The sequence below is a fragment of the Eretmochelys imbricata genome, chromosome 10 (assembly GCF_965152235.1).
Source record: "Eretmochelys imbricata isolate rEreImb1 chromosome 10, rEreImb1.hap1, whole genome shotgun sequence".
Classification (NCBI taxonomy): domain Eukaryota; kingdom Metazoa; phylum Chordata; order Testudines; family Cheloniidae; genus Eretmochelys; species Eretmochelys imbricata.
Window position 1 is genome coordinate 30176728 of NC_135581.1, and position 26856 is coordinate 30203583.

The window sequence follows — 26856 nt, forward strand, 5'->3', positions numbered from 1 at the left end:
ATTTATTTTACACCCAACCCTGCTCCCACTGAAGTCAATAAGAGAGTTTTACCATTGACAATGACAGGAGCTAGATTGGGCCTTAGGTCACCATTATTAAGCTAAAAGGATGGTCCCTCCCAGCAGATGTAACATACACAGGAACAGGTTTGTTGAGTAAGAAGGTGTCATTCTACTGCAATGGCAATTTAAGAGTTACAGCCGTATTTTAAAAGGACTTGGTCATTTACAAAGCATTGGCCAAAATGCATACAAATAATTAGTGACCCAATGAGTGGTTAGAGGCAGCAATACAGTCACTAAGATGATCTTCCAGTCAATTTACATTTGAAGAGAAACCGAGACTGAAAAGAGCATTTTGGAAACTTTGAAACAATTTATTCAGTTGCTCTGTACAAGATTGACAGTTTTCACACCACCCCCATCATTGTCATCTAGACAGTCCCAACACTCACAACAAAAATAAAGTAAATAGCAGCTCTTACACACAACAGAAACTGCCAAACTAAGTAAGTGCCGGTGGGAGGCTCGCCCCCCACCGTAAAGAAAACAGCTAACGTTGCCTAGTCAAGACAGAGATCCCAGATGCTCTGCTCCCCAGGGCTTGTGATCTCATTCCATATTTCTGCCTTGCCATGGCGGTTTAATTCATTCACTCGTTCATTACAGCATGTAAAGAAAAAAGAAAAAAATCCCACAGAATTTCCACCGAATAAACATTTCCCTGAGGCAAAGGCTTTGCTAAATTCCTAAAACGAGGGCATTCTGCTCCAGCTGCGACACACACATGTGCATCCCAGCAGAAACACCAAAGTGAAAGCAAAGAGAGGGAGTGGAACCAGTACCTTGGGTTGCTCATTAAGGGCTGGGATCCTGCCAGGTGTTTGAATGCCCTTTCAGCTGCCACTGGCTTCAGTGGAAGTTGAAGTGCTTGGTACCTTTCAGGATTAGGTCCTAAATGGGAACCATGCGACATCCACTGCTCAGAGTCCATCGATAACTGCTGTACTCTATCTTAGTAACTCAAATTCTGTCTTTGGCTCTTTTGCTACAACTTAGAAATATCTTCTTTTCTGTAAACAAATTTGAATTCTGAGCTGCATTTTTAAAGAAAAATACGAACAGTGAAGTGATCTTGAGAAGTCCTTTATCAGTTCCACTTCCAAACATGTGTCTTGGGTCTTACGAAAAATAGAGAAAACTAGAGCTACTATTGGCTGGCCTACTTGATTTCAGTACCCCTCCCAAAGCACAGGAAGGAATTCTGCAAGCTTTTATTTGAAATACCAATGCATAACTTATGGAGCAGTGCTACTATCTCTGAAGTCCAGATAAATTAGATCTGGTTAAAAGGTGACCTGAAAGAAGGGAGATTACAACACCACAACTACAAGTCAATGGGGCTTACGATCTGAGAACCACAGACTGCCCCCTCAATCTATGCAGGCATATCAAAGGGGACATGCAGACAGACTGAAATCAGCTTACTGGGCTAAAGCTAAAAATATACACTCAGATCCGAGTAGATCTCCATTGCTGCAGCTCTGACAAGTAAATGATTTTAGTGCAGAAGTCATCAAGGGGAGCAATATTCACTTGATTATCAGTGACCTTTGTTAATCTAGATCACCAGAGAGATCATTATTGAAGACCCTAGTAAAGAATGGCTTTAGGGGAGGGTCTGGAACCCACTTGCACAAACTCAGATAAGAACTGGTGCTCTTGCTGGATTTGGTACTGGATTTAAAGTAGCCAAGTCACCATTTAAGTCCAGACAGTGCAGCTTTTGATGTGTAACCATAAAAAGCTCTATTAAATAAAAACAGAATACATATTAAATACAGAGTGATTAAAAAAGAACTGAGGTGCACACACAAAAAATGGCCAAAATGGATGTTATTAGTCCATTCTTGCTCCACCATAAAAGGCACTGGAATTATGTCTTCCTATACATGTGACATGCTGAGAAGTGTTCCAATCAATCCAATGCATTCAAAGGTAATGATAAAACTGAGCACACAAAAAAAAAATCCCTTGAGAGGAAATAAAAATGTAGAAGCATTTCAATGTCCGTGAGTGCATCTAGAAATGTCTCTCTAAGAGTCTTCATTCTCTTCCAGAGGGGAATATCAGGCGATTCATGATAGTCACTACAAAGGAAGTGCTAAGTCCTCCAACTAACTTGAGCACTGCTTTATAGCACAACTGAAAAATTAGGACAGAGTCAATGTCTTTGAAAAGCCCTAGCAGTGCTTGAGTTATCCAAGTAAATCCGAAGCAGGAATAAGCACCTTTCATGTACTCTCCTGGGGAACCAAGGAAGTAACTGAACTCAGGTACTTGGCAGATTTAGACACAGGTGGGGGGAAATCCACCGAGGCTCTTGACTTTTTGAAAGAAAGATGCCCCACCAGTGTTTCCCCACAAGTTCTAGCGCTTGCCAGTGAGGACTGGCAGCAGTGAAACAGTGCCGCAAGCGCTTCTCTCACCAGGGTGTGGCGCAAGGTGGCTCACTTCCTGCAGAGCTCCTCTCTGGATGCCACTGACCAAAAGTGCCAACTCAGTTTCTCCAGCTGCCATCAGGAAAAGAAAACAAAGAGCAGGTGGAAAACAGGCCATCTGCATCCAGTCTTCACGGCCAACTCCTCTTGGTTTGTCCTGGGCTTGCATTAGCTTCCCCTCTTGCAGACGTCACAATTTTCGCTGCTGCACATTGGACCCTTTGCCATGAAGCTGAGACGCATCTGAAAAGAGAATGAAAAAAAAAAAAAAAGGAACAAGTTTCAGTGTCACCATACCCCTAGGCCAATTGTTCCAGTGGTTAACTCCTCACAGGATTCTGTTCACAGCTGGGAGGCGCCAAGATCCCATTGCATGTAAAAGCTATTGGGTCACCAAGGATTCAGACTAGAGCAGTGCTATTCAAAGTGGTGGCCCGTGGACTGGTGCCAGTCCACAAGCCATCGGCTGCCAATCTGCGCGCACATTGGAAAAATAAAATTGCCGGTCCCCCACATCAGATAGCTTGAGAAGCACTGGACTAGAAGATGCTGGGGGAAGATAGAGATTTTCATGGACACGTGGTAACTGGGAGTGGTCTTCATTGTGCTTGTATATTACAAGGTCTCTGGAAGCAGTAGACCTCTTCTATGGCCTTCCAGCATAAGCATCACCAAGGGCCACAGACGCACGTAGCTGGGAGGAGGGAGCTGTTAGCCAGCTAGTCTAGCAAGCTATTTTCTCTTCATCAGTCCAAACTAGCCATGGATAAGGGCACTTGCTAACAAATACATGATTTTACCGATTACCCAGACAATCTGGAAATTGTAGTTATTGAGAGTTCAAATAGGACTTTAGTTCCTGGCAATTAGTGGATTTCCGCAACTATAATGAACCTTTTTGTACTTCCGATAGCCCCAAAGAAACTCACTGCACCACCAGTAGTCAGAGTCTGAACACCAGAGGTAAGGGAGAAGGACAGTAGGAGGAAGTAGAGCAAGGAAAAGGGGCTCCACAGAGGAGAAGTGACAAGAGAGAGACAGAGAGTTGAAGAAAGTAGAAAGTTTCCAATCGAGATTACACTAGCATCAAACTAAGGCGTGAACTGGTGTACTTGAAATGCATAGCTTGGCAGAAGTGGTATTGGGCATGGGGCACTAACAATTTACCCTGTACTAGCCACCCCAAGGCAAAGAGGGTTTTGCTGATTCTAGAGCGGACTCATGACACGGATTCTTTCAAAACACGCGGCAAGTAAAGTTAGAACAACCACTGGGAGAGAAATACACGTGCATTTCCACCAACATGCAAATTGATGACAGAATGGCAAACACACACTGCATGCCATTTACTCAGATGCTTTTGGACAGCTGTTACACACACTTTAATTTAGGATTCCATCAATTCCCAGCAAGGCAGAGACATCCCAACACACTGCAGACTATACAGTTTTCAAATGGCTACATTACCCTGAAACCCAATCTTAGGAGGTGCTCCTCTCTAACAGAAAGGAGATTTATTTCCATAGAGTTTGTCATAGTTTATTCCACCACACAGATTCGTAGATTTTTAAGGCCTGAAGGAACCCTTATGAAATCATCTAGTCTGACCTCCTGCATAACACAGGTAATAGAATTTTATTGAAAGATTTCTGCATCAAGACCATAACTTCTGGTTGAGCTAGAGTATATATATTTATTTAAAGACAACAGTGATAAAAAATCCACCATACCCCTAGGTAAATTGTTCCAGTGGTTAACTCCTCACAGTTAAAATGGGTGCCACCTATTGCTAGTCTGTAAGTGTCTAGTTTCAGCTTCTGGCCACTGGATCTCATTAGGCCTTTCTATTAAAGAGCTATCTATCATCAGAAATCTTCTCCTCATGTAGGTACTTGTAAGACCATGATCAAGTCACCAGTTCTCTTTTGACAGAGTGGAGATTTCTTCTTAGCAACACACAGAATACATTTTGTACACATTTGCTTAATTAAAAACAATGGTCCCTAGAGGATGTGGTTTTATCATCACAACATAAAGCAAAAGGTTTTTGTCTCCTCCATTATCTACATCACGGATACAGCTTACTCATTTCACCCACCTAGTCACTACAGGTGGGCCCTGTTCTCTGCTCCTCCACATCGATTACTCTATTGTGTATTGATTGGAGAGAAACTGTATCTCAGCCAGGACTTGGGTGATGGAGTGGGGAAGAGGACTGATGTGGGTTCTCATTAACGCACAGTGCCCATATCCTTTGCTCAGCAGAGGAACACATTCCTTGATGATAGATCACATGATACTAAGCTATGTTACAAGGCTAGATTAACTAGAGGTTCATCCACTCCCAGTGGCCTTGCCCACCAAAAATAAGCTGTCTGTCTCACCCCCATATGTGGCACATTGCTCAAGTGTGAAACACAGCAGCAGGAAGTACTGTCCTTCAGGACTGAATTGCATTAATAGAGTTATGTGGGGCATTGTCCAGGATTAAGAAAGCAGGAACAGCCGTCTATCAGGACTGAGCTGCACTTTCAGTCTTTGCACAGCACTCTACACTTGGATCTTGATTCTACAAGCACTGACTGTATCCCTCTTCCCCCCTGCTCCCAGACCCATAAAATGCTACTGCCTTTATGTGGCTTTGCCATGTGCCACACAAGCCAGAGCAGCTATTGTTCTAATTACAAAATGACAGAGAAGGAAAGTCACCTGCCTCTCACAGATCTCCCATGGTTTGTGTTGGTTCTGAAGGTATCCAGCTGGGGTCACAATGAACGTACTCACAAAAAGGTCATGTGACCAACGCTAGGTAAAGCTGTGGCTGAAAAAGAGGCAGCTAACTAGCGTGATATTATGCATGGGAGCAGTATTTCCTCCTGGAGATAGCTCAACGCTCTTTAGCGAGGTCACAGGTGACAATTCTCTATGCAACTAGCACATTTAATCCTAGACAGTACTGGCAAGTTATGCAAAACTACATAAAGCTCTTAATCCTGGTAGAGTGGGCCTTTAACATGCACCAAGAACAGAGCCAAACCACTTGAGACACTCAGAAATCCCAAAATGCACCTGGGGGAAGAGGTCTGTCTTTCCGGAATGGGAGATTTCTACCATCTAGTCAGCAAACGCACAGGACATTAAGGACCCTAAACCTCATGAGGCTGGTGAAATGAAGCATCGGCAAAGACTACACTAGTAAAGACAACATTGAAGGCGGTGGTGCTTTCACCCCAAGATGAGCCATCCATCAAGGCGGAAGATGACTCAAGGCACAAGACAAACAAGACTGTCTGACAAGTTACCTGGCAAACTCTGCGGTAAATGGGTGGACAGGGCAGAGTGTGGGAGTGGTGCTGCATGGTGCGGGCTGGAGTGCAAGCCAGCCAGAAGACCTAGAGAGAAAAACAAAGAAAGGAAGGGGTGGGGGGAAAAAGAACAAATACACATTGAGGACAGAAACAAGCAGAGTAGCTGCAGCCGCTAGAGCCTGTAGCTTTGTCTCCAGTACTAGTTCTGCTGAACAGTGGAAGACAGAGATAGCTGGGACTTCTGGGCTAGCTATAGGTACATGCCTGAGGGCCTCCAAAACCACTGGCTTAAGACACAAACGCATGAACTACAAGCACAAAGCAACAACATGAGAGATGGGCTCATATGCAATGGTCTAACACAGTAGTCCTGATGCAATTCTTACAGCACAGGCATGACAGACACACACAGGGGAAAACACTCACTGTGGCTGAGGCCGTGGTGGAAAGTTCCAGGGGCAGGGCCCGTGACAATTGCATCCTTGGATACTCCTGCTTTGGGGGAGGAGTCCGAGCTGAAGGAGATGACGTGAAGAGGAAAGGAATGGATGGGAGAGATAATCCCCAGCGGGGTGGAGCTCAGGGCACCCGGCAGCTTTGGACTGCTGGACTTGTAGGATGGAGACAGTACACTTAAGGGAGGAGAGCTGGTTAGCAGCACAGCTCCACTGGTTCCTTTCTGGAAATGAAACAGCAAAAGTTAGTCAAAATAGAAACACAATGGTACCTCATCAGCTTTCCCATTGGATGAGGAGAGCTCTGCCCAACCCAACCCCCTCACCCCGCCCATGCCCAAAGCCTCCTCCCCCATACACAGAATGCCTGCCTGCCAGATACCAGAAGACCAGCTCCATAATGCAAACAACCCAGTGTCTGGAGGTTCTGTTTCTAGGGACAGAAGAACAACCACACTGGCCCAGACCAGCAGTCCATCTAGTCTGGAATCCTGTCTGCAGCCGTGAATTGATCCTTCAGAAGGTGTAAACACTTCTATGATTGGCTGTCATGCACGAACATTGCCACACGGGAAGTTTCTTACTAACCTCTGGCTTATGTCCCAAAGTACAAGGGCTCATTTCCAATAAACTTGTATCCTTATCCTACCAGTGTAACTGAAAATATTCTTCAGTCACATACCTACTTCTCTGATGAATCCTACTAAGCTCTTGCTCTGAGTAATCTGCACGGCATAGAGCTCTAGAGCTTGATTAGAAACGGGAAACACACAAATTGTTCAGTCCATTTAAAATGTGCTCCCTTTTAATTGCATGGCAACTCTCTCTCAGCCCATCCCCTTCTTGTGTTATGAAAAAAGAGCAGATATGAATGGCTGACTTGACAGTCGATTGTTATATGAAGGCATCTAGAATTGATAAGCTTTCTTCTGGGAGTGAAAACCGTGGGGTTCATTGCATTAAACACAAGAAGTAAATATGAGAAGTAGCTCCAGGATTATTTAATGAGATCCTACATTGGGTTTACTTTGCACAGTACCTGAATTTTCAGTATGCTGCAGAATTCTGCACAGAACAGGCTGACCTGGATCTGGAAGTGGTCAAGGAGAAGCAGGAGATTGTGGTAGCGGGGTAGGTGACAATTAGAGGATTTTAGCCCCTGGGAAGGGGTGGAGGCAGTTTGAGTTTGTGAAACAAACACATTTCAGTGTCCAGTTATTGATCAGCAGTGAAACCAGTGTTAATACTGAAATCTCTAAGGTGGGAGGATATCAATCATGTTGAAGTCTGGAAAACTAAATTTGTTCCACTGCAACTTTAGATTAAAATGGATACTGAATTCAATTATAAATGCTGTCATGTTTAAATGCCACTATGGGGAGGGTACCTGTTTGAATTTTATAAAAACTTCTATGGGCAAAAAGCAAAATCATGAAAATTAAGGCCCTGATCCTGCAAACACTTAAGCACAGAGGTAAATTTACTCACGACTAATCCCACTGATTTCAGTGAAACTACCTCCATGCTTAACTTAATGCTGCAAATACATATGCACAGGCTTAAAGGGCTAAAATTGCATTTTTATTTTAAAAATTCTCTTTGATCTACTCTAATGTTTTGCCAGTAGAACTATATTAGTATACTAGTAGGGCTTTGCCAGACAAGTGTGGATGCAGTTTATATTGGCAATATTATGCTTCTCCTGGCACAGTTTATTCCAGGCCCCCTGAACAAAATAAGCTACACCAGGAAAAGCATGGTTTTACTTGTGTAACTGTCCACACTGGAGACTTTTGCCACCACACCTATGTCAGTCAGGTGTGAAGGGGTGTGATTCCCAGCCAATAGAGCTGTGCCAGCAGAAATTTGTAGTATAGAACTGGCCTTGGTGGCATAAAATCTTTGATACTTCAAAACAAAGCTTGACTCAATGTTATTCAGACTTTAAATGCATTAAAAACTCATGTTTTTTTTATATATACACACAGGCCGTCTTTAGAAATAGATACCTAAAGTAAGGCTCCTAAGCTCAAATTTAGGCTCCTCTTGGTGGTGTTTTGAAAAGCAACTGGATGATTTATTAGCACCAGTCCCACTTGACTTTAAACTGCAAACCCTAGTGCAAGACTTATAGCCTGCTTGAAGCATTACAGCTTTCTTAACTCGTACAAGTTTAATCTATTGGAAAGTGGTGATGTTTGCAAATCTAGCATGCACAATTTGCTTATCTATTTTGTGTCTGAGTTGGTTTTGTTCTCACAGTAAGAATCTTAATGAAGGTCTGGACTTGTCTTTTTTGGCACAGACAAGCTTCTGTAGTGTGAAACTAATTAGTAAAAAAACTTCTCTGTAAAACCTGAAAATCTAAGAGAGTTAGGAAGTTAATTAAAGAAGCAAGTACAAAAAATTCACTTTGACGATTTAAAACTATAAAATGGGAAGAAAGGAAAGAATCAGCAATATGAAAATGAGAAATCTGATCTCTCTCTTACAATAATGATTTTTTTTTTTTAAATCACAATTTTTATCCATCGTGGAAATTTGTCTAGCTGGATTTCAGAGTTTACATCCTATTGAGCTGAATGGGGGAGCAGACACAGACATTTCTTTGAGCTATTGTTTCAGGCTGCCTGCAAATTCAGGCAGATAGCACTGCACAGATTACACTCAAGTCGCAGTTCAGAAGGTTTTCTTCATAACCCATAATGGGCTAAAAACTTTGGTTCTTTTTAAATAAAAATGAAAGCTTAGATTCTGGAGCACCAAATCTGTGGCAAAGGGTATGTTCTGCAGCAAATCCCATGTCCATGGAATCTGAGTACACACTCTCCTGAATCTAAACAGACAGCTTGGGGCAGGACTGTCTTTGTTCAGAGTTTGTACAGCGTCTAGCACAATGGGGTCCATAACAAGGGCTCCTAGATGCTACAGTAACACAAATAACCAACCTCAAGAAACACCTGAAATTCTTTTGAAGCTTTCACTTTAAGGCAGATCTTAGCAAGACATTGCTTGACACAATGACGTTAGGTTGGGCTGTCCCAGCAATATACTTACTGGCACAGAGGTAGAAGACGCCGTGCTACTAACCACAGCTGGCTTTATGGAGGAGGTTAGTAACTTGGCTACCCCCTGAGTTCCTCCACCAGAATCTCCATTTGGACCACCAGGTGGCGCTACTAGAGTCAGCTTCTGAGAGACAGGGGTTTTTTTGACCATGGAGCTTGGGGAGGATCGGCTGGAAGCCTGCCCTGGGGAGGGAGTCTGCACACCCGACAGCAAGCCCCCAGAGGAGGAGCTCTGGTGTGCAGACACTGCGGACGACGTGGAGCTGCTGGAAGAAGCCCCATGCTTGGAGAGGGAGCTGGAAACGAAGGGAGATTTGTAGGACTGCCCTGAAGAGCTGGTGGAGTGCTTTCCTGCGTAGCTTAGGGAAGCCGTTGAGGAGCCAGGGCTCTTGTGGGAGCTGCTAGAAGCTGGAGTGCTGCCCGCAGATGAGACCGAGGAATGGAAGCCCTGAGCTTTGGTCGATGGCTTGATCGGCTGGAGGAGGGAACGTGGGGGCACGGGGGAGACAGACTTGGGGCTCTGCCGGGGAGCCGGGGACGTGAAGCTTTTCTGCTGCTGGCTGCTCGAGTGAAAGACTTTCACTTGGGCAACTGGCAAGGGGGTGGACGTCTGGGGCCCGTGACTCGTTCGCTGCAGGCTGTGATGCTTCTGTTTGGACTGGTGCACATCGGGGAGGATTTTACTGGGGGACGCTTGGCAGGGCAGCTCTTTGTAACCAGAACTCTCTGCCTTTTTGTCTTGAGAGGACTGGCCCAAAGCCAGGGCCTGTTCGGCCAGGAAATTGAGAGGTGATTGTAGAGAGCCAGCAGGCGGTGGGGTAGGAGAAGAGCTGGACTTAGAAAAGTTCCGCTTCTCCTCTGAAGTTGCAAGACTCATGATCTTCTCTGAAGGAGGCTTTGGGGGTCCAGGGAGGGTGAAATCAGGGCTCCCACAGGCTCGGCTGTTAAGCACAGCCAATTCCTTGGACACGGCTTCCAGGGAGGAGGTTGGGTTACGAATTAAGTCCTCGTCCAGGGAGTCATCCATGCTAAAGGCAGCAGGTGTGGTAGTGCTGCTAGATGCTTGGGCAACGCTGAGACACAAGAGCTCTCTGGTCTGGGAGCTGATGCCAATGGCCACTCCCTGGGGCTCAGAAGGCAGAGAAACCGGGCCACTTGAGTGGGTCAGTGGAACAGACACTAGCGTCTTCTTATCTGGCTTACTGGAGGAGTCCTGCAAGAAAGTCACGAGGAGTGAGACACGCAGCTACACAGAGTTTACTGGTGAAAATGAATGCTGCCTATTACATTCATTCCGGTGGCAGAAGTTGGGCAAGTCACAGCTCAGGAACTTGCCTTGCCCACAGATCCTGTGAGCAACAATTGCAGCTGTACAGTGCTGCAGCTGGTTGCTTTTTTTCCCCCCCACTTGCACAATGTATTCAAATTACTCACATAGCCCTGCTGCAAACTACCCACCTGAGTGCCAACCCATGGAACAATCACCCCATGCAGATACCAGACAAAGCTAGAAGGGAACTTTTGCCAGAACAGACTTTCAGTTTCCAGTTCCTTTCTGCTCTAAGCTGGGTTGGAAATACCCCATTGAGGAGCCTCTCAAATGGGGTAAAGAAACTGCCTTTAGAAAGTCAACGTTTGCCAGACATTACTGCTGGTATCTCCTATTTGAAGTATAGACAGAGGTAACTACGGGCAAGAGATTTCATGGCCGCTGGATTTCAGTGGAGACAAGGAATTGAGGAGTCCTGTTAAAATGTAAGACAAGTCTACAGAATTTGGGGGCCTACAGATTTGGGGGAATCTAGATGGATGGTGGAGGCTTTGCCCTGTTTCAGCTAAACAAACATACTCAATTGCTCTCATGTTACGAGCACCACTGAATACTTCACTTCCTCAGAGAAGGACGTTACTGGGGAAACTTAGCGAGTTGATTTGTGTTCCACGGTGGTTCTAAAGCTAGATCTTTTACACCTGTTCTATTAATGCAGCCTTTGCAGAGCTTGCTATGTCTGCTTCATATACAATCATGTTAGTATCCAAATGCCCTGGAACCAGCTGGAGTTTACCTCCACCCCATACATTCTCACAGACAGCATCTGACCTGTGGAGACTAAGAAGGATCCTCCCTCTCTGGTATAACAACCTGATATGGGGACAGTTCAGTGCACATCATAAGCAACATTGTCCCTCCCCATCTCAAGACAGGTAAGTACAGCCTCCGGGAGGCAGGGAGACAACAAAACTCACTTTCACCTTCACTTTTGGAGGAGCCATAACTTTCTTCTTCGCCCTGTTTGGAGAGAGACAAAAGATATATGGGCTCATTGAATTTCCCTGGAGAACAAGCCAATTAAGGAGTGCACTGGGGGCAGTTAGCGGGAGCGCACCAACTGATCTCCACTGAGATTCATAGGAAGAGAGGCAGCTTCTCAGGTTGCTAAGACTCAAACCACATGAAGTTTGCTATTGCTCTAGAAAGTCCTGACTTCCATCCAGGAGCCCAAGGAAAGTGAGGGAGGAGGCAGAAGTGTTGGTGGAGCACTAGTCACTGAAAGCAATTGGCCTGCATGTCCTGAACCAGTTATCGAGTCAGTGTTGAACTGAGTACACTGCAACAACACATTCCAGAAGTCACAAAGGAACAGATAACTATAATAAGAGGCCCGCAGAGAGAAACTGCCACAATCGTTTGTGCTCAGGCCAGCTACCTGGGATGCCAGGAGAAATCATGGATCCAGAAGCATCCTCAGAAAAACTCTGTCAGGAAGGTTCCTCCAAGTCATTAGGGCAGGCATCATCTCAGCTGAATTCCACATGGTTCTCCTGGCAAACTGGTATCCCTCCTTCTTGCCTGCAATGAGCCTTAGCTACCATGCTTATCCCAGACCCTCCTTCAGCCAGGCAATAAGAAAAAGTCCACGTTGAATGAAGACCAATAGAGCAGGGTGCCATCTGCATACTGATGGAACCAAGCACAAGCTGTATCCATGCTCCCTCCAAGGGTATAGCATACAAGTGGCCCTTTCTGTTGAATGACTAAATTCTAGGAAAGCCCAGCCCAGGTTAGAGTTCTTATCTGGGGGAAATCTCAAGGTGAACAAGGTGCACGCGAATCTATTGTTGGAGGTGAAGTTATATGCAAACTATAGCTACGCTACTTCCCAGAGACGCTCTCCGCTCATGCAAAGCCAAGCTGCATCCGGAGAGAGCTGAACAAGCAAGACTGCAGGCCTCACGTAGGAGCAAAGAACGAACGGGGAGAACTTTATTTGGTAGCAACCAACAATACAGTACAACAACAATCAAGGAAGAGGGCAAGTGCTGCAAGATACTCACAGGATTGATGTCAGGTGTCCATGCACACGCCTGCTCTCCTTGAACAGAGTCCTGCAAAGGAGAGAGAGCCGTGATCAGTTCTATCCAGCCATGCTCATTAGAATGACAGGGATCACAGGAGACAATGGAACTCTGCTGTACCATGATGCATGCTGTGGTGAGCCAAACTGCCAGAGGCAGGAAAAGCTGGTAACTTGGCACCCAATTCTTCTCAGGAAGCCTCTCTCCTACTGCAACAAAATGTCCCCATTCAAGTCCTTCTCTGGGGTGGGGCTACTCTCTCCACAGGCTCCAAGTCTATTAATTATTACAACTTCACAGCGAGCCCTCTGCTACTGGCTAAACCAACTGGCGTGGCAATACCAACACCAATTCAGCTAACAGAAGGATAACGGCAGCTGCTCCTCTAGATCAGTGGTTCTCAACCAGGGGTATGTGTACACCTGTAGGGTACACAGAGGTCTTCCACAGGGCACATCAACTCATCTAGATAGTAGCCTGTTGTAAAACTAGGCAAGATAAAAATCACTAGCGAAGTCAGTACAAACTAAAATTTCACACAATGACTTGTTTGTACTGCTCTATATACAATATTTATATTCCCATTGATTTATTTTATAATGATATGGTAAAAATGAGAATGTAACCAATTTTTCAGTAATAGTGTGCTGGGACACTTGTATTTTTAGGTCTGATTTTGTAAGCAAGTAGTTTTTAAGTGAGGTGTAATGTGGGGGTACGCAAGACAAATCAGACTCCTGAAAGGGGTACAGTAGTCAGAAAAGGTTGCGAGCCACTGCTCTAGATGTCTGGGTAAAACGATTACAAACATGCAGTCAGGGTTTATGTTTTTAATATGTCTGCTCCTCTGTTATTAAATGTATTTGGCTGTTAAAACAAACTAAAAAAAACAAATGCCAGCTTACTTTCACTAACTGCCGCTCTCTCAGCTCAAAAAGAAAAGGAGTACTTGTGGACCTTAGAGACTAACCAATTTATTTGAGCATGAGCTTTCGTGAGCTACAGCTCACTTCATCGGATGCATACCGTGGAAACTGCAGCAGACTTTATATATACACAGAGAATATGAAACAATACCTCCTCCCACCCCACTGTCCTGCTGGTAATAGCTTATCTAAAGTGATCATCAGGTTAGGCCATTTCCAGCACAAATCCAGGTTTTCTCACCCTCCACCCCCCTGTAGCTGTAGCTCATGAAAGCTCATGCTCAAATAAATTGGTTAGTCTCTAAGGTGCCACAAGTACTCCTTTTCTTTTTGCGAATACAGACTAACACGGCTGTTACTCTGAAATCTCTCAGCTCAGACTCTAAAATACACTCGGCACGCACCACCACGTCTCTGAACTCATCCACACAATCTCTATTCTGTCCACATGGAAGCTCCTCTTCAAGATCATCATCATTTGTATTTTCATAGCACCTAGGACCCCCACTGTGCTAGGTGCTGTACAAACACAGAAGCAAAAGCCAGTCCCTTGCCCCAAAGGGCTTACCATCTAAGTATTTTAAACAGGAGACAATGGGTGGATGCTGACAAACTCGGGAAAACAAGGAAACAAGAGACAATATTGGTTCACATGATAAGTGGAGGACTCAGCACACCAGTAGCCTAACCAAGTTCTGCCTTCTTGTGTACAGTGAATTGAGTTGTCTTGTATATAAACTGTACACAGTTTGCCTAATGTTCCTATTCATTTTCCCCTGCCTTCTGTCTGCTTGTCTGCCCTTAGCTTAGCCTGTGAGCTCTGAAGAGCAGAGAATTTTGCTTGAGCATTTGAAAAGCAACCGGGAAAAGCAATTTTTGTTCATAGTCACTGTCTAGTCAATTTCACGTCTAAGTTCTCCTGCACTCAGTCGCAAATTGCAATGGATACTTTACTCCTAAACTGCACGAAATGCTTGTTTATACATTGAAATGTTCACGGTTTTCCATGTTTATTTATTTGGAATTCAGAACACAGCAGTGGAACTATTTCTATTACTCTCACATAAAAGCTGATGTTTTACAAACCTCAAATCCAGCAGCGTCCTTCTAAGCTCCGGAATCCTCCTTACCCATTTTCCAATCCCACTGCCCAGCTCACGTTCTCTGAATGGCACATTACAAATGTCCACACATTTGTGAACCTCCTTTCTGTGTACAACTGCAGTACCTAGGCATGCAGGTGTCCAGTTAGACCCATTACTGACCATTCACACAATGGTTATAAAAAGCTGGGACCTACTTCTCCCCTTCAGACCAACTCACTTCAGAAAAAGGGATGAAGAATCCCCATATTAGAGGTTTACCACTGCCTTTCTTTTAAGCTACTGAGCAAAACAAGCAAGAGAACAGCCAATAGTAGCACCAAAGTGACTCCACTTCCCACTCACGTGCTGGCTTCCTCAGTGGAATGTGTAAGGAGGAAACACAGCCTAGCAATTAAGAGTGAAGAGCTCAGGTTCAGTTCCCACTTATGGAACAGACTCACTGACACACCTTGGGCGAGTCACTTAATCATTCTGATGCTTCTTCCCTTCTGGTAGATGGGGACACAACTGAGACATGAGACCTCACTCATGTCTGACATACTGCAAGATCCTCTGAGATAAGGAACAACAGAGCGCAAAGTGTTGACAGCCTCACTCTGACTCACCTGGACTGCATCCAGCCCTTCGGCCAGAGGGGTTTGACCTCTGCGTCTAGAAAGGTCTTCACGTAATCCTCCAGAGACTGAGCCTTGTTCTTCTCCAGCTCATAGCCATCCAGTTTAATCTTCACCACGTGGCAAAGCAGCTCCCTGAGAGATGGGCAGATTCAGACCAGGTTACCCACAACAATTTCCCCCAGAGTGCACTCAATTAACCAGAGTTGAGTGAATATTTTATCAGTCTCCTCACATTAGGATTTGCCATTCTGGGTCAGACTATGGACCAGATCGAGGATCACAAGCCCAGAAGTTCCCAAGTGGTGATTCTTCAGAGAAGAGTGACACCTCCACAGTAATGCACCCAGCCAACTGGGCAGAGTGGGTGAGTAGGTGTGAGAGTAGATACTTCCTAGCTCCCACAACTTAATACCCTATGGCAGAAGATGTGGTTGCCCTCTGCCATAACTTTAGCTGTTATTAATGGCCCTGAAATTAAGCCAGTTTGTCTTGATAACCAACTGCAGCAGTTTGTTCTAGAAGGCAACTAGATGCTGTGTGAAGTGAAGTTTCCTTTATGTTCTAAAGGAACCAGCCCTTAATATAATGTTGTGCCCTTGTTATGGAACAAAGAGACAATGAGGGGTTGATCAGTTTTCTCTTTGCCCTTTATCATTTTCCCCTTCAACCATGCCACCCTACCCATATTCTTCTTTATCAGACTCTAGAATCCCAGCTGCTGCATTCTTACCAGCAGTTTTAATTACCAGCAATCTGGTCATTTTAGAATCTGTAGGACCTCATGTCCTCAGTGTAGCTCCTTCTTTCCCAGAAAGGCTCCCTATTATCAAATATCTTTAAACTTCTCATCTAGCCACTATCTTCGCATCTACCCATTGAAGCCCCTTACTGTCTCCTGAAGAGCCAGCACCATGCCTGGAAGCGGGAGCATTTTAGAATACACGCAGAATCTGAGACTAACAAATGTTGCACTGGCCTCATAAAAGATTGCAACACCAAACCTCTGAGCAGACCCTGAATGGATTCAGTATTTAGGGTCAGACACACTCAGAAAGCCAGATATAAAACAAAGTCACACTGTGTACTCCCAGCTCCATGAAGGGTCTGGAAAGCTCAAGGGTCTGGAATGGAACGAATGGAAAAGATTCAGTCAAAGACTCAATCTGTCCAAACCTGATTTCATCGTTCCACTGAAATTTCTTCCGAGGTCCCATTATCCGCTTCCCTCCCTTCTCTTCATCATCCTCCTCATCAGAGCAAACCCGGTCTCTCTGCTCCTTGTCCTTTTCCTCTTCCAGCATCCTGAGAAGAGACTGGAATCAGTAAACTGTGGAACTCACTGCCACAGATATTACAATGTAGAATGATTCAGAAAAGGACTGACATGGATATGGACAACAAGAACATCTGGAGTTATAGAAAGGGAACATAAGCTATGGAAGAGATATTAATCCTCATGCTTCAGATTTTAAAACAATCTCTAACAACCAGAGATTAGGAGGTTTCTCGCACCTTCCTCTGAAGCATCTGGTGCTGCTACAGCAGAATCCCCTAACCTCTGGTACTCTACAGGAATGCTACAGCAAGACCACAGCACGAGGGGCAAGGACACAGCTTGACAACCCTTGTGCCCTTCAGAAATTTTCCATCTAGGCTTAAACACATAAACAAAAGACTGAAAAGAAGTGAAAGGCCACAAGAGCAACCTGCAGGTGGAGGGTACCTGCTGAAAAGAGATACAGATTGATATTGAGAAGAAAAGGAAAAGCTTACTTAGCAAACTTGGCCTGGGTATGCGCTTGACACTCCTCCTGATATTTAGCCATCTGCTCTGGCATTGCCCGGCCAATGGCTTCCTTTAGCTTCTGGAGAGGCTCCTTCAGTCGGCCACCCTGCAAAGAGTGACAGGACACGGTGAGGTTTCACACAGAACTTTCCATTCAAGAGATCCCATAGTTCAGAGACAATAGCAGTGTTGTAACGGTACCACTAGACATGGTGACTGCTATATGCTCAGCAGAGGACAATAGTGCCTCATAAAAAGAAGAAAATTCCTGATCTCCAGAGCATGGTCAAAGTGCAAATTAAAGGATATTGTGCTGCTTCTAAGATCACCCACCTGTTCGTAAAGATAAAGCCTGCGGGCACGTTTGACCAGTGTGTCTTTGCTGCAAGGAAGGAAGGATGCCAGGTGAGCATACACCCCGGATCGGATCTGGCTATTCAGCTCACGGGTCTGCAGCTCTATGCTGAAGAATAGGATAGACAGACTATTGACTGTGATTTCAACATGGTTTCCTCAAAGTAACACAAATATTCTGACATGAAGAAAGTCACATAATATTAGGGATGTGGTGAGCTGACTCCAGGAATCACACAGTCTAGGCTTTTCCACTCAGTACATGCCCACCACCATCATAACGGAGCACATAACAAGCATATTACAGCCAATATAGGTCAAGAGTGTCATTTCTTCCATACTTCCTTCAAGGCAGTCAGGACCATGATGACCAATGAAGCTTTAGGCAATGAAACAAAAAAGATATTCCCCAAGGAGCACATTACCCTAGTCAAAACAGATCACAACAGAAACACTGCAGCCTAAACCAAAGATAACATACTTTTCACGTTTCACCCTTCATCCAAGGCTCTCAGAGTACTTTGAGAAAATTACGCTGGATAAGACATGTAGGTATTCTCCCCGTTTTACAGATGGGTAAACCTAATATTCAGGGTGGCTAAGGGAATCACTCGAGTCACGGAGAAAATCAGTGGCATAGCCAGGAATTGAACCCAGCAGCTCCAGCTCTTAGTCCCCTCTTCTAACCAGGGGATACTCCCTATACCGTTCTGGATTGGATAGCAAGGAATAGGACGACTAAGAGCCCTCATGGAAAAAGGCTATTGTAATTAGAAGAGGCCACTTTATTTCCAGTTATAGATTTGATTCAGTTGACCAAGCACAGCACATTTCAACAGTTTATCTTAAACACCAGCTGGAGATGGAAACGGGATGACTGGACACACCTCTTAATTCTCCCCCACCCTCACCCCCACCCCCACCCCAAATATTTGGTATACTCCAATTTCAGGCCAATTATGGAGTACATCAGGGTTAGTCCCAACACACCTAGGAGGAGCTTACACAGGGCAGCTCCCCACCCATGCCCCTCAACCCTAGAGCCAGGAGATCTTCTCCCCCTAGATTTACCACTGGAGCATGTTCTATATAACTTTCTCCCTTCCCCAGAGTTGTGTCCCCTTCCTCTATATTAATGGCAGGTAAGAGATGAGGATACTTACTCCAGTATGATGTTATTGATATCCTGGGTGAAAAACCTCTGTTTGCCTTCTCCTTCTGCAGCTCTGGCAGCCTGGTTCACAGTAGACAATATGAGCTGTTAGCTCACAGACAGATACAAAGAGGCACAAGTAATCAAATGTTTTTCAAAGCAGCCTCAGGGATACTGTAATAAAACTCTATCAGCAACTTTATTCCAGGGAGACTCTGCATCGGTTACATACCGAGACTCCAAGTGGAAGTAACACCTACTTTGCATGACATGCACTTCCATGAATGAGCTCGGATCGTGTCCCACTTGTCAGGAACTGGAAGGCCTGCCCCAAAACCCCAGCCAATCAGCTAGCTGCGCTAGGGCCCCTCTAGCTGAAGCTTCACCATTAACTCTACAGGGGGGATGCAATCACTAACTTCACATGGCAGCTGAGTTTTGCTCTATTTCACTGGAATATACTCCAAGTAAAGCACACCAATGTAAGATATGCTCTGCTTTCCCCCAAGTTGCCCTGGGCCTCTCTGCTTTAGGAAGGGGGTGTTCTCACCCCCTTGCTCTGACCTGCATATACCGTACTACCTGCTCTCACCTCTACACCGAAAGCATGTGGCTCTCCTGAGAGGTGCTCCAGAGTACAGTACCAGTGTGCTGGGCCAGCATTCCAAGGAACAGCTGAAAAAAACACTACTCCAGTGCAGCCCTGCATTTCTGGGCCACCCAGCCACTGCCTTAATTTGAATGGATGCAGGGGAAAATGTGTCTGCCAAGGCACATGGGCCTTCCAGCAGAGGAGGGTTATAGAAACTGAAGAGAAATGGAACCAGTACTGCTCATTAACAAACCCAGCTGGAAGCACCAGGGTACAAGAGGAGATATGCTGTGAATAAACAGCACCCACCAGCACTGAAAGCAATGCAAGCCTGTACAATGTGCCAGGTAAGGCACCACTTCCTCTGCTGCATAAGCCCCAGATTTGTAGTGTTCTTGTCACACAACTCCGCACATCCAATGCGGACAGTCTATAATTAAATAATCATCCAGGAAAACCAGGGGCACTCTAGCATTTCCTCTTAGAGACTTCAGTCAATCATTCATAGAAAAGCAAAATGTTTCATGAGACTGTGTTGATTTCCCAAATTTGTTCTACATTAAATTTTGTCAAAGGCGATTTTGATATGCTCAAAATATTCCATTTTGACCTCTTTGGAATGCAACACTTGAATTTTCCATTTCAAACTGACTTTTCATTTCAATTGTTTTATTTTACATTCTATCAGAATGAAATCTTTCAATTGCACCAAAACAAAATTCTGGGGGGGGGGGGGTAAGAGGGGGGTGGAAATTGTTATATGGGAAATTTCAAAATTATTTGTTTTCATTCTGTTTTGGAATGGAACAATATTTTAGAAAAAATCAAAAGAATTTCCTGCAAAATGGAAAATCTACTTCCTGCCCAGTTCCAGTTTCTTACTGGAGAGCAGGAGGTCTGGGGAGTTCAATCCGCTGGCCTGCCTTTTTGGAGACAAGATCCTTTGCATTAGCCATGAGATGGACTATCATCCCACAGATCTGGCCCAGTTCTAGTTTTAACAATTCTCCTTTATTTTACTCTAAACAATTGTACGATTTCTCGGTTGAGGCAAGAATGAGGAGAGGGGAGAGGAGAGAGGAGACGAGACTCAGACCCTATGCGCTCTCTCATTTCTTGGCAGCTTCTCAGCAGGTCCCAGCTTGCCTTCCTTTCGTATGTACCTAATAATGTCAACAGAAACACCTCGGGATAGAGGAGTCCCTCCCCACTGTCAAGCCTCAGTGAGGTGCAGTGTGAATTCATAGATGTGGGGCTGGAGGAAGGGCAAGATAGCTGGACTGTAAATATGATCCCATCAAGCCAGAAGCAGACAATATAAGGAGTCCTGCCCTCTGTTCATCCCCTCCATGCCCTCACTTCTCAAGACTGTCCCCCCTCCCAACCCTGCCCCAGAAAACCCTCCAGCTCAATAGCCAATGATAGTTCTTACTTCAATGCACCTGTGAAATTGAGAGAAGCACTCTCCCGCCCTTGTGGCCAAGCAGAGGACTCCTGAGCAACTAGCACACCTGGTATGTTTCAACAGCAGCCTTCCCCTGGGAACAAGGAGCAGCTACTTGCACCTCAGCGCAAGACGGCTCCAGGGCACAGTGTTTTATTTCATGCTGCAGCAGTCAGACCCGCACTTGCAGTTCGGGTAGCATACGCAGCATGAGACAACGACTGCCTCTGGGAAGCAGAGGGGCCTCTTACTTAACTCTAATTTGGTTTCTCCCAGTCCCTACTAGGCCATTCTGGACACTAGGCAATAGGACTTCCTAGCAGAAGACAGAGGACCAACCAAATGTGCTTGGTCAACACATACAGATGGGTCAGTTCCAGCCAAGGAATCCTGTACAGGAAGTTTCCCAAGTAACAAGAATTGCACACAAAAAAATCAGAGCAATAACAATGTGGAACAATGGTAAAAATAACTCAAACAACTGGAGGAGGGATAGCAAGAAATTATAGGTTGTGGCTGAGGTTGCCTAGTACCATTTCTGTGCTGGTGAGTGGAACTATACAAGAAAGCAAGGGCTGGGATTAACCAGAAATTACACACACTGAGTTAGCCAGCCCTAGCAAGGGGAGATGGCTTTGAAATCACTTATGCTGATGCTTCAAGCTCCAGGCTGGTAAGGGATGAATGAGTAAGGAGAGATCCTACATTCCTAAAGTGACCCCCATCTCTGATAGCAGCAGCAGGCAGATGGCCAAAAGACACCACCACACAGATAGTAGACAGACGAAAAATAAAAATTATTTTCTAGAAAGAAAAGCAGCACTATGAAAATCCTACCAGGGAGGAGAGGGTTAAAACCAAAAACTCAAAGGAGGGAAAAGAAGAGAAGAATGTGTGAAAGCTTCCATTTGACAGAGGGATGCTCCCAGTTGCTGATATGGGCAGAAAACTGGCCTCTTTTAGGGTGTGTGCATCCAGAAGTGTGGTCTTTGTCCACCTTCACCTGCTAACAGGGTCTGTTCTCCAGAGTCCAGACTGACCAAGGGGGCTTAGGAAACACAAGTTTGAAAATGCAACTGTTTCTTGCCCCCTAGAAACATAACCCAGCAGCGACCCTGCTTTTCTACTACACTGTGAAATGTTCCCCCATAACCACACAGTAATTGGCCATCACACTAACTCGCAGCAGTGTAATAATTAACTCTGTGTCAAGGGAGCCATTGTATTACTCACCACTAGATAACATACACTCCAGGGACATCTGTTCCAGTTATCCATTAACAGCAAAAGTAACAAATGGCTACCTCCATGAAAAGTTCCATGTCATTTTATCACCCATACTTTGCTGTGGCAACACCTTGCCGAACTTTCTATCCTGTGATGCCTCAGTGCTGACAGCTCACCACCACTACAAAGAGTTCAGGTTTCGAAGAGGGACGTGCTAATGAAGAGGAACTACCTCAACAGACATGTAAGAGCACATGCTCTAAGATGGTGACTGTCCCACTGTTCTACATTAGGGTAAGAGCAGAGGTTAGGACCTGAAGTCTAAATTTAAATGTTAGTAGCAGGACAGAAATGTCACCATGACATGTCCATAAACAAATGACACGACAGCTCTTACAGAAGCTGAAATACCAAATGGTTTTTAAAATGCAATTCCCTAAAGTATCCTCAAGAGGCTCAATGTTTACTGCCTCTCAAAATCTCCATATCAGTCTTCTAGAATTAAAAGTACTCTTTCCCTTCTCCCCCAATGGTCAGTGCCACACAGGTGGGATCTGAAAGTCAAGCTGGGTTCTTTCTTTCCATCTCAGACCTCTCTGCCACTGAGAGAGACCCAGCAGAAGTGTGGTAAGATATAGCTAAGCCTTAACTGAGGCATCCACCTTTGTGCATCTCAAGGTGAAGATTCTGTAACTGGAGCTGAGTTAACAATGCTAATGAATCCTCATTCCTGGATATATGGGCTCTACAAAGTTACAAGATGTCAAGAAAAGCCAAAACTTATTGCTGGCATCTGCTTGTTTTAGTGTACAGGAAGCTGAATGTAGCACCACTTCAGAGTCCTATTTCTCACCACCACTGGATTTAAAGGATATTATCCTGTAACTTGGCTTCCAGCTTCACTGCCTCCTATTATAAGCCCACTCAGGTTAAGTCAGTCATGGAAATTAGAGATGGAACTGACTTATTAGATCGCCAAGTCCCTGTCTCTCCAAGACAAGGATAAAGGTTATGCTTACCAACTACTGAACGTAGTACGCTTGAGCTAAGCAGCATTTTAACACCATCTCAAAGCACTGAGTGCAGAAGAAGTGCAGCAAAAGCTGGGGTGACCCCTAGCTGGACTACACCTGGCTCTACACACAGTCCTTCACTTCCATAAGCGGGGGGAACTATGTGAAGTGAAGCCAATCCTATGTCAGACAGAGGCCCACCAGCTGGTGGAGCTGCAGACTCGCCTGTGTACGAAACAGAAGAGGCTTGTCCTCCTCCATCAGCTGCACAATCCATCCATCCCCTACTGAGCAGTAAACCCCATGCCTAATCTAGCTGCAATACCTGAGTCAGCTCTTTGATGCGTTTCTCCAGTATGGCTGGTACTCCATCTGGGAGGGAGGGTGGCTGTTTGAACTCCTGTTCCAAGCCCATCCCAAGAGGGTCACTCCCATCTTCCATGTCATGGAAAGGACTCCCTTCTGGAGATTCGTTGAAGAGATGCTCCAGGTCTAAATCGGTCAGGGAGTCCATGGCAGTGGCGGCCTGAAGCAAGTCACTGTCACTGGCATGACCAAAGAGAGATAGCAAAGGATCAGACATAGTCTCCACTTCCCGCGGGGCCGGAGCTTCTGCTGGTGAGGGTGTCACTATCTTCTGCTCCTCATCTCTCTTCTTCTGAGCTTCCTTCTCCTTCTGGAATTTCTTCAGCATCTCTTTGACACTCAAAGCACCTGAATATTTCTTCTTCTTCTTCTCCTTACTGGCATTCAGTGCTGTGAAGCTGTAAGCAAGGGAAAAACAAGAACATCCTTATGACAATAAGCCCCATAAAGGGAAGGGAATCTCGCAAGAAGAGGGGAGGAGAGAGGAAATACCTTTGTACTAGCTCAGAGCATCAACCACGCATGCTGATCTCCAGATGAAACTTACCCAGGACCTACTCTGCCTTATCCCTAGTTCCCCCAGAACATGGAGCTACTGCCTCTAGAGGCCACTGCTAGGAATTCGGCACTGTGTTACTGAAAAGTACAACTTTGTACAACACCAAGTGTTGATAGTGACTCAGGGATATTCCTGTTCAACATACTATTTTTTTTAGATTTACCTGACTATTAAATGTCCTCCCTTCTAGTTCTAGCACATAATAAGTTCACCTCCCATTTTACAATCCACTAGATTTCTTGTACATACTTGTCTGATCATTCTTATGTCAGACTTCATGAATATGTTTCCCACGGAACAGCAGTTAAGTGGGGAGTGAAGATGTTTAACATGACTACCCTCAAACGCGTTACTATATCACAGAGGAAACAGCTGACAGACCATGGGAGATGACGGATGGTCCAATGCACATCAGCCACCTTCAGCAAGGAAAAGCTTAGAATGCCCATTACAACACTGCTCTAAGCTCTCCACTTGCTCCCCATTTGATTCCATCACCACTCTGAGGTCTTGGCCCTAATGTTAAGATTCTTCATGCGCTACAGTGTAACTCTCTTACAGCCTACCTCCCCATCTATGGCCCACTCACCATAAGCATTCCAGGTGAAACTCTTGTGAGCTGTGTCTTAGAGGTGCAGGGAGGGCAGGAGATTCTTGGTGCAGGGCAGATGTGGAATTCCTTATACCAATGATAGGTCGTGTATAGCATTATGCCCTATCTCATGCACAAGTCCTCTCTTGGTGATGGGACCTGGTATGGTGGAGCTTAAATCTCCTGCTCCATCAAGGTATGCTTTTAATTAATCAGGTGCATGCAGCCCAGATAGCACAGCAACGAATGCACTAGAAGTGCACAAATAGAAACTGAAACCATTTGTACTAAAGACTGAAATATGAGAAGAGTTGATTTGAAAGAAGCCTTTTGAACATTTCCCTTCTAGTAGCACCACCACATCAAATTCCCTTTTTTGATTGACTTTCAAGGTTCCAAGCACTCAACATGACAGGTCAGACAGCTTTTGAGAGAGAGACAGGACTGGAACAATAATATGTTGCCAGAAATGAAACAGCACAAAAGAAAAGAAAACACAGGGAAATAATTAAAGCGAAGGGGGAAGAGACCAAGGGGAAAGCGCATCGAGCCAGCTGCAGAGAGGGGAGGGGTGAGTGGGGGAAGAGAATAAGGGAAAGAGCCTGTAAGGCAAAGAAAGCAGATACAGAAATCAAAGCAAGTAAAAACTGCAGCTGTTAGGAAGCATTAGAACACTTATAGTGTCAAAAGGAACTGGTTACATTTGTAGCCCAACAATGACAAGCCAGTTTCAAAGGAGAGAGACTAAAGAGAGCAAGCACTCAAAACCAGAAATGCCTTCCGCAAGGGGTCAAACATCTGCCTAGGGGTGGCATCAACACACTGCTTTGCATTTCAGTTCTGATCACTTGCCCCAACTTTCTAACACCTAACACTTCATGCTCCTTCCCATCCTTCCCTCCCTTGCTCTCCCCATTTCAATATTCATTATCCTCCTTTCACTCCCTCTTCTACACTTACCCTCTCATGCCATTCCCCCTCATCTATCCCTGTGCCCGTCACAAATAGAGAGAACACAACTAATGAAAAGAAACGCAGCTAACAAGCCAGGTGCCCCTCGCTGCCCCAACCCCTTTGCTTGGATGCTGGGCCGTTTCCCCCTAAACCTGCATCTGGCTTTTTGCCCACCTGGACTGTAAATTCTTTGGGGCAGGGAAGCATCTTCCTAAGAGCTTATCCAGTCCCCACCATGATAGGCTCGTGTCTTGACTGGAGCTTTTGGGCACTACTGCAGTACAGATAAATGCAATCTGGCCTCAGAGAGGCAGGGGTAGACTGGCACCCAAGAACTTCCGTCGCCCCCTGAATACATAGGGCTCCTTCTCACCCAGCTTTGGGGAACTTGGATTTTTTTGACTTCTTTTCCTTGTCGTAGGAGTCGTCTTTCTTCTTCTTCTTCATCTTTTCACCTCCTTCTTTCAACTTCCGCTTCTGGGGATTAAACACAAACCAGAGTCAGAGCGGGTGGGCTGCACAATGGTGACCTCTTGTCCCTGGGAGGCCCTTCTAAGCCCTACTTCCGATCTGCCACTAACAGCCTTTGAATGTCTCAAATCAACCCCCACTGGATACTAACCCATACCACATACACATAGCACAGCACATAGCTACTGCCTGCTCTAGCACACTATCTTCAGCTCTTCTGGGATCCCTCTAGCTAAGCCCAGCACCACATGAACAAAGACAACTGAATTTCCCATCTCCCTTTTATTCAGGTCCGTTTAGTGCTGGTGAAATGTGCCTGTTTGATAGCCCTGGAGGTTTAAACCCTTCAAACAGCAGGTATCAGAGGGCAGTAGAGCAAGCTTCCCCAGCAGAGCCCTCCCTTCCCAACATACCTCAGCACCAATGTGAAGGGCTCATCCCTGGGGCAAGAGAGGAGGATATTTCCACTCCCACCTGAGCTTCCCTGCTAAGATTCACCAGCTCCTAAGGGTGATAATTGTGGTGCCATTTCTCTTCTAGGAACGAATGGAGACCACCCACTCGTTCTACACAAAGACAGCTTTCCCTGGGTTACAGCCAAACAGGATAGGATTTGAACCAGTGATCTGGGGCTAAAAGCTCCTAATATCTCCATAACCAAGCTCCCCAAACCAGCCAGAAACCCAACCCAAAGTTACAAAACATTATTTCTCCGGCAGCAAATCCAACCTATCCACTGAAATTTAATGACAGAAAATACTCCCTAATTGCAGAATCTCTGACCTTGGGAGATTTCTTCTTTTTTTCTTTGATAAAGTCATCCTCCGATTCAGATGCCTGTCGGAACTGCAGCGTTCCCGAGTTGATGTAAAACCCTCCATACTTTGTAGTTAGAGAAGCTGGAACAAGCTCGTCGTACTGGGAACAAAAGAAAGAACCATCTATTAGTGGTGTAAGTTATTCTGTTCCCATGTTAGATAGTAGCAGGGTGGCACGCTCCCACTCCC

The 26856-nt window shown here is 45.3% G+C and overlaps 1 protein-coding gene across 4 annotated transcripts in view; it reads right to left on the bottom strand.

Moving 5' to 3' along the window:
* Positions 1-356: 356 nt before the first annotated feature.
* UBN1 (ubinuclein 1) overlaps positions 357-26856 on the bottom strand; it is a 34828-nt gene continuing 8328 nt past the window's right edge. For 2 of the 4 annotated variants that reach the window (XM_077827471.1, XM_077827470.1), the window contains exons 5-18: positions 26633-26767; positions 25752-25855; positions 23233-23671; positions 18642-18712; positions 17458-17587; positions 17112-17230; positions 16512-16640; positions 15327-15470; positions 12669-12719; positions 11580-11622; positions 9322-10545; positions 6236-6488; positions 5804-5893; positions 357-2744 (exon numbers count right to left, since the gene is read on the bottom strand). In XM_077827471.1, the coding sequence (XP_077683597.1) occupies positions 2692-2744; positions 5804-5893; positions 6236-6488; positions 9322-10545; positions 11580-11622; positions 12669-12719; positions 15327-15470; positions 16512-16640; positions 17112-17230; positions 17458-17587; positions 18642-18712; positions 23233-23671; positions 25752-25855; positions 26633-26767 (2985 nt within the window). In that variant the 3' untranslated portion in view covers positions 357-2691. The remainder of the gene's footprint in view (positions 2745-5803; positions 5894-6235; positions 6489-9321; positions 10546-11579; positions 11623-12668; positions 12720-15326; positions 15471-16511; positions 16641-17111; positions 17231-17457; positions 17588-18641; positions 18713-23232; positions 23672-25751; positions 25856-26632; positions 26768-26856) is intronic. The other 2 variants (XM_077827472.1, XM_077827473.1) reach the window with 2 other exon arrangements.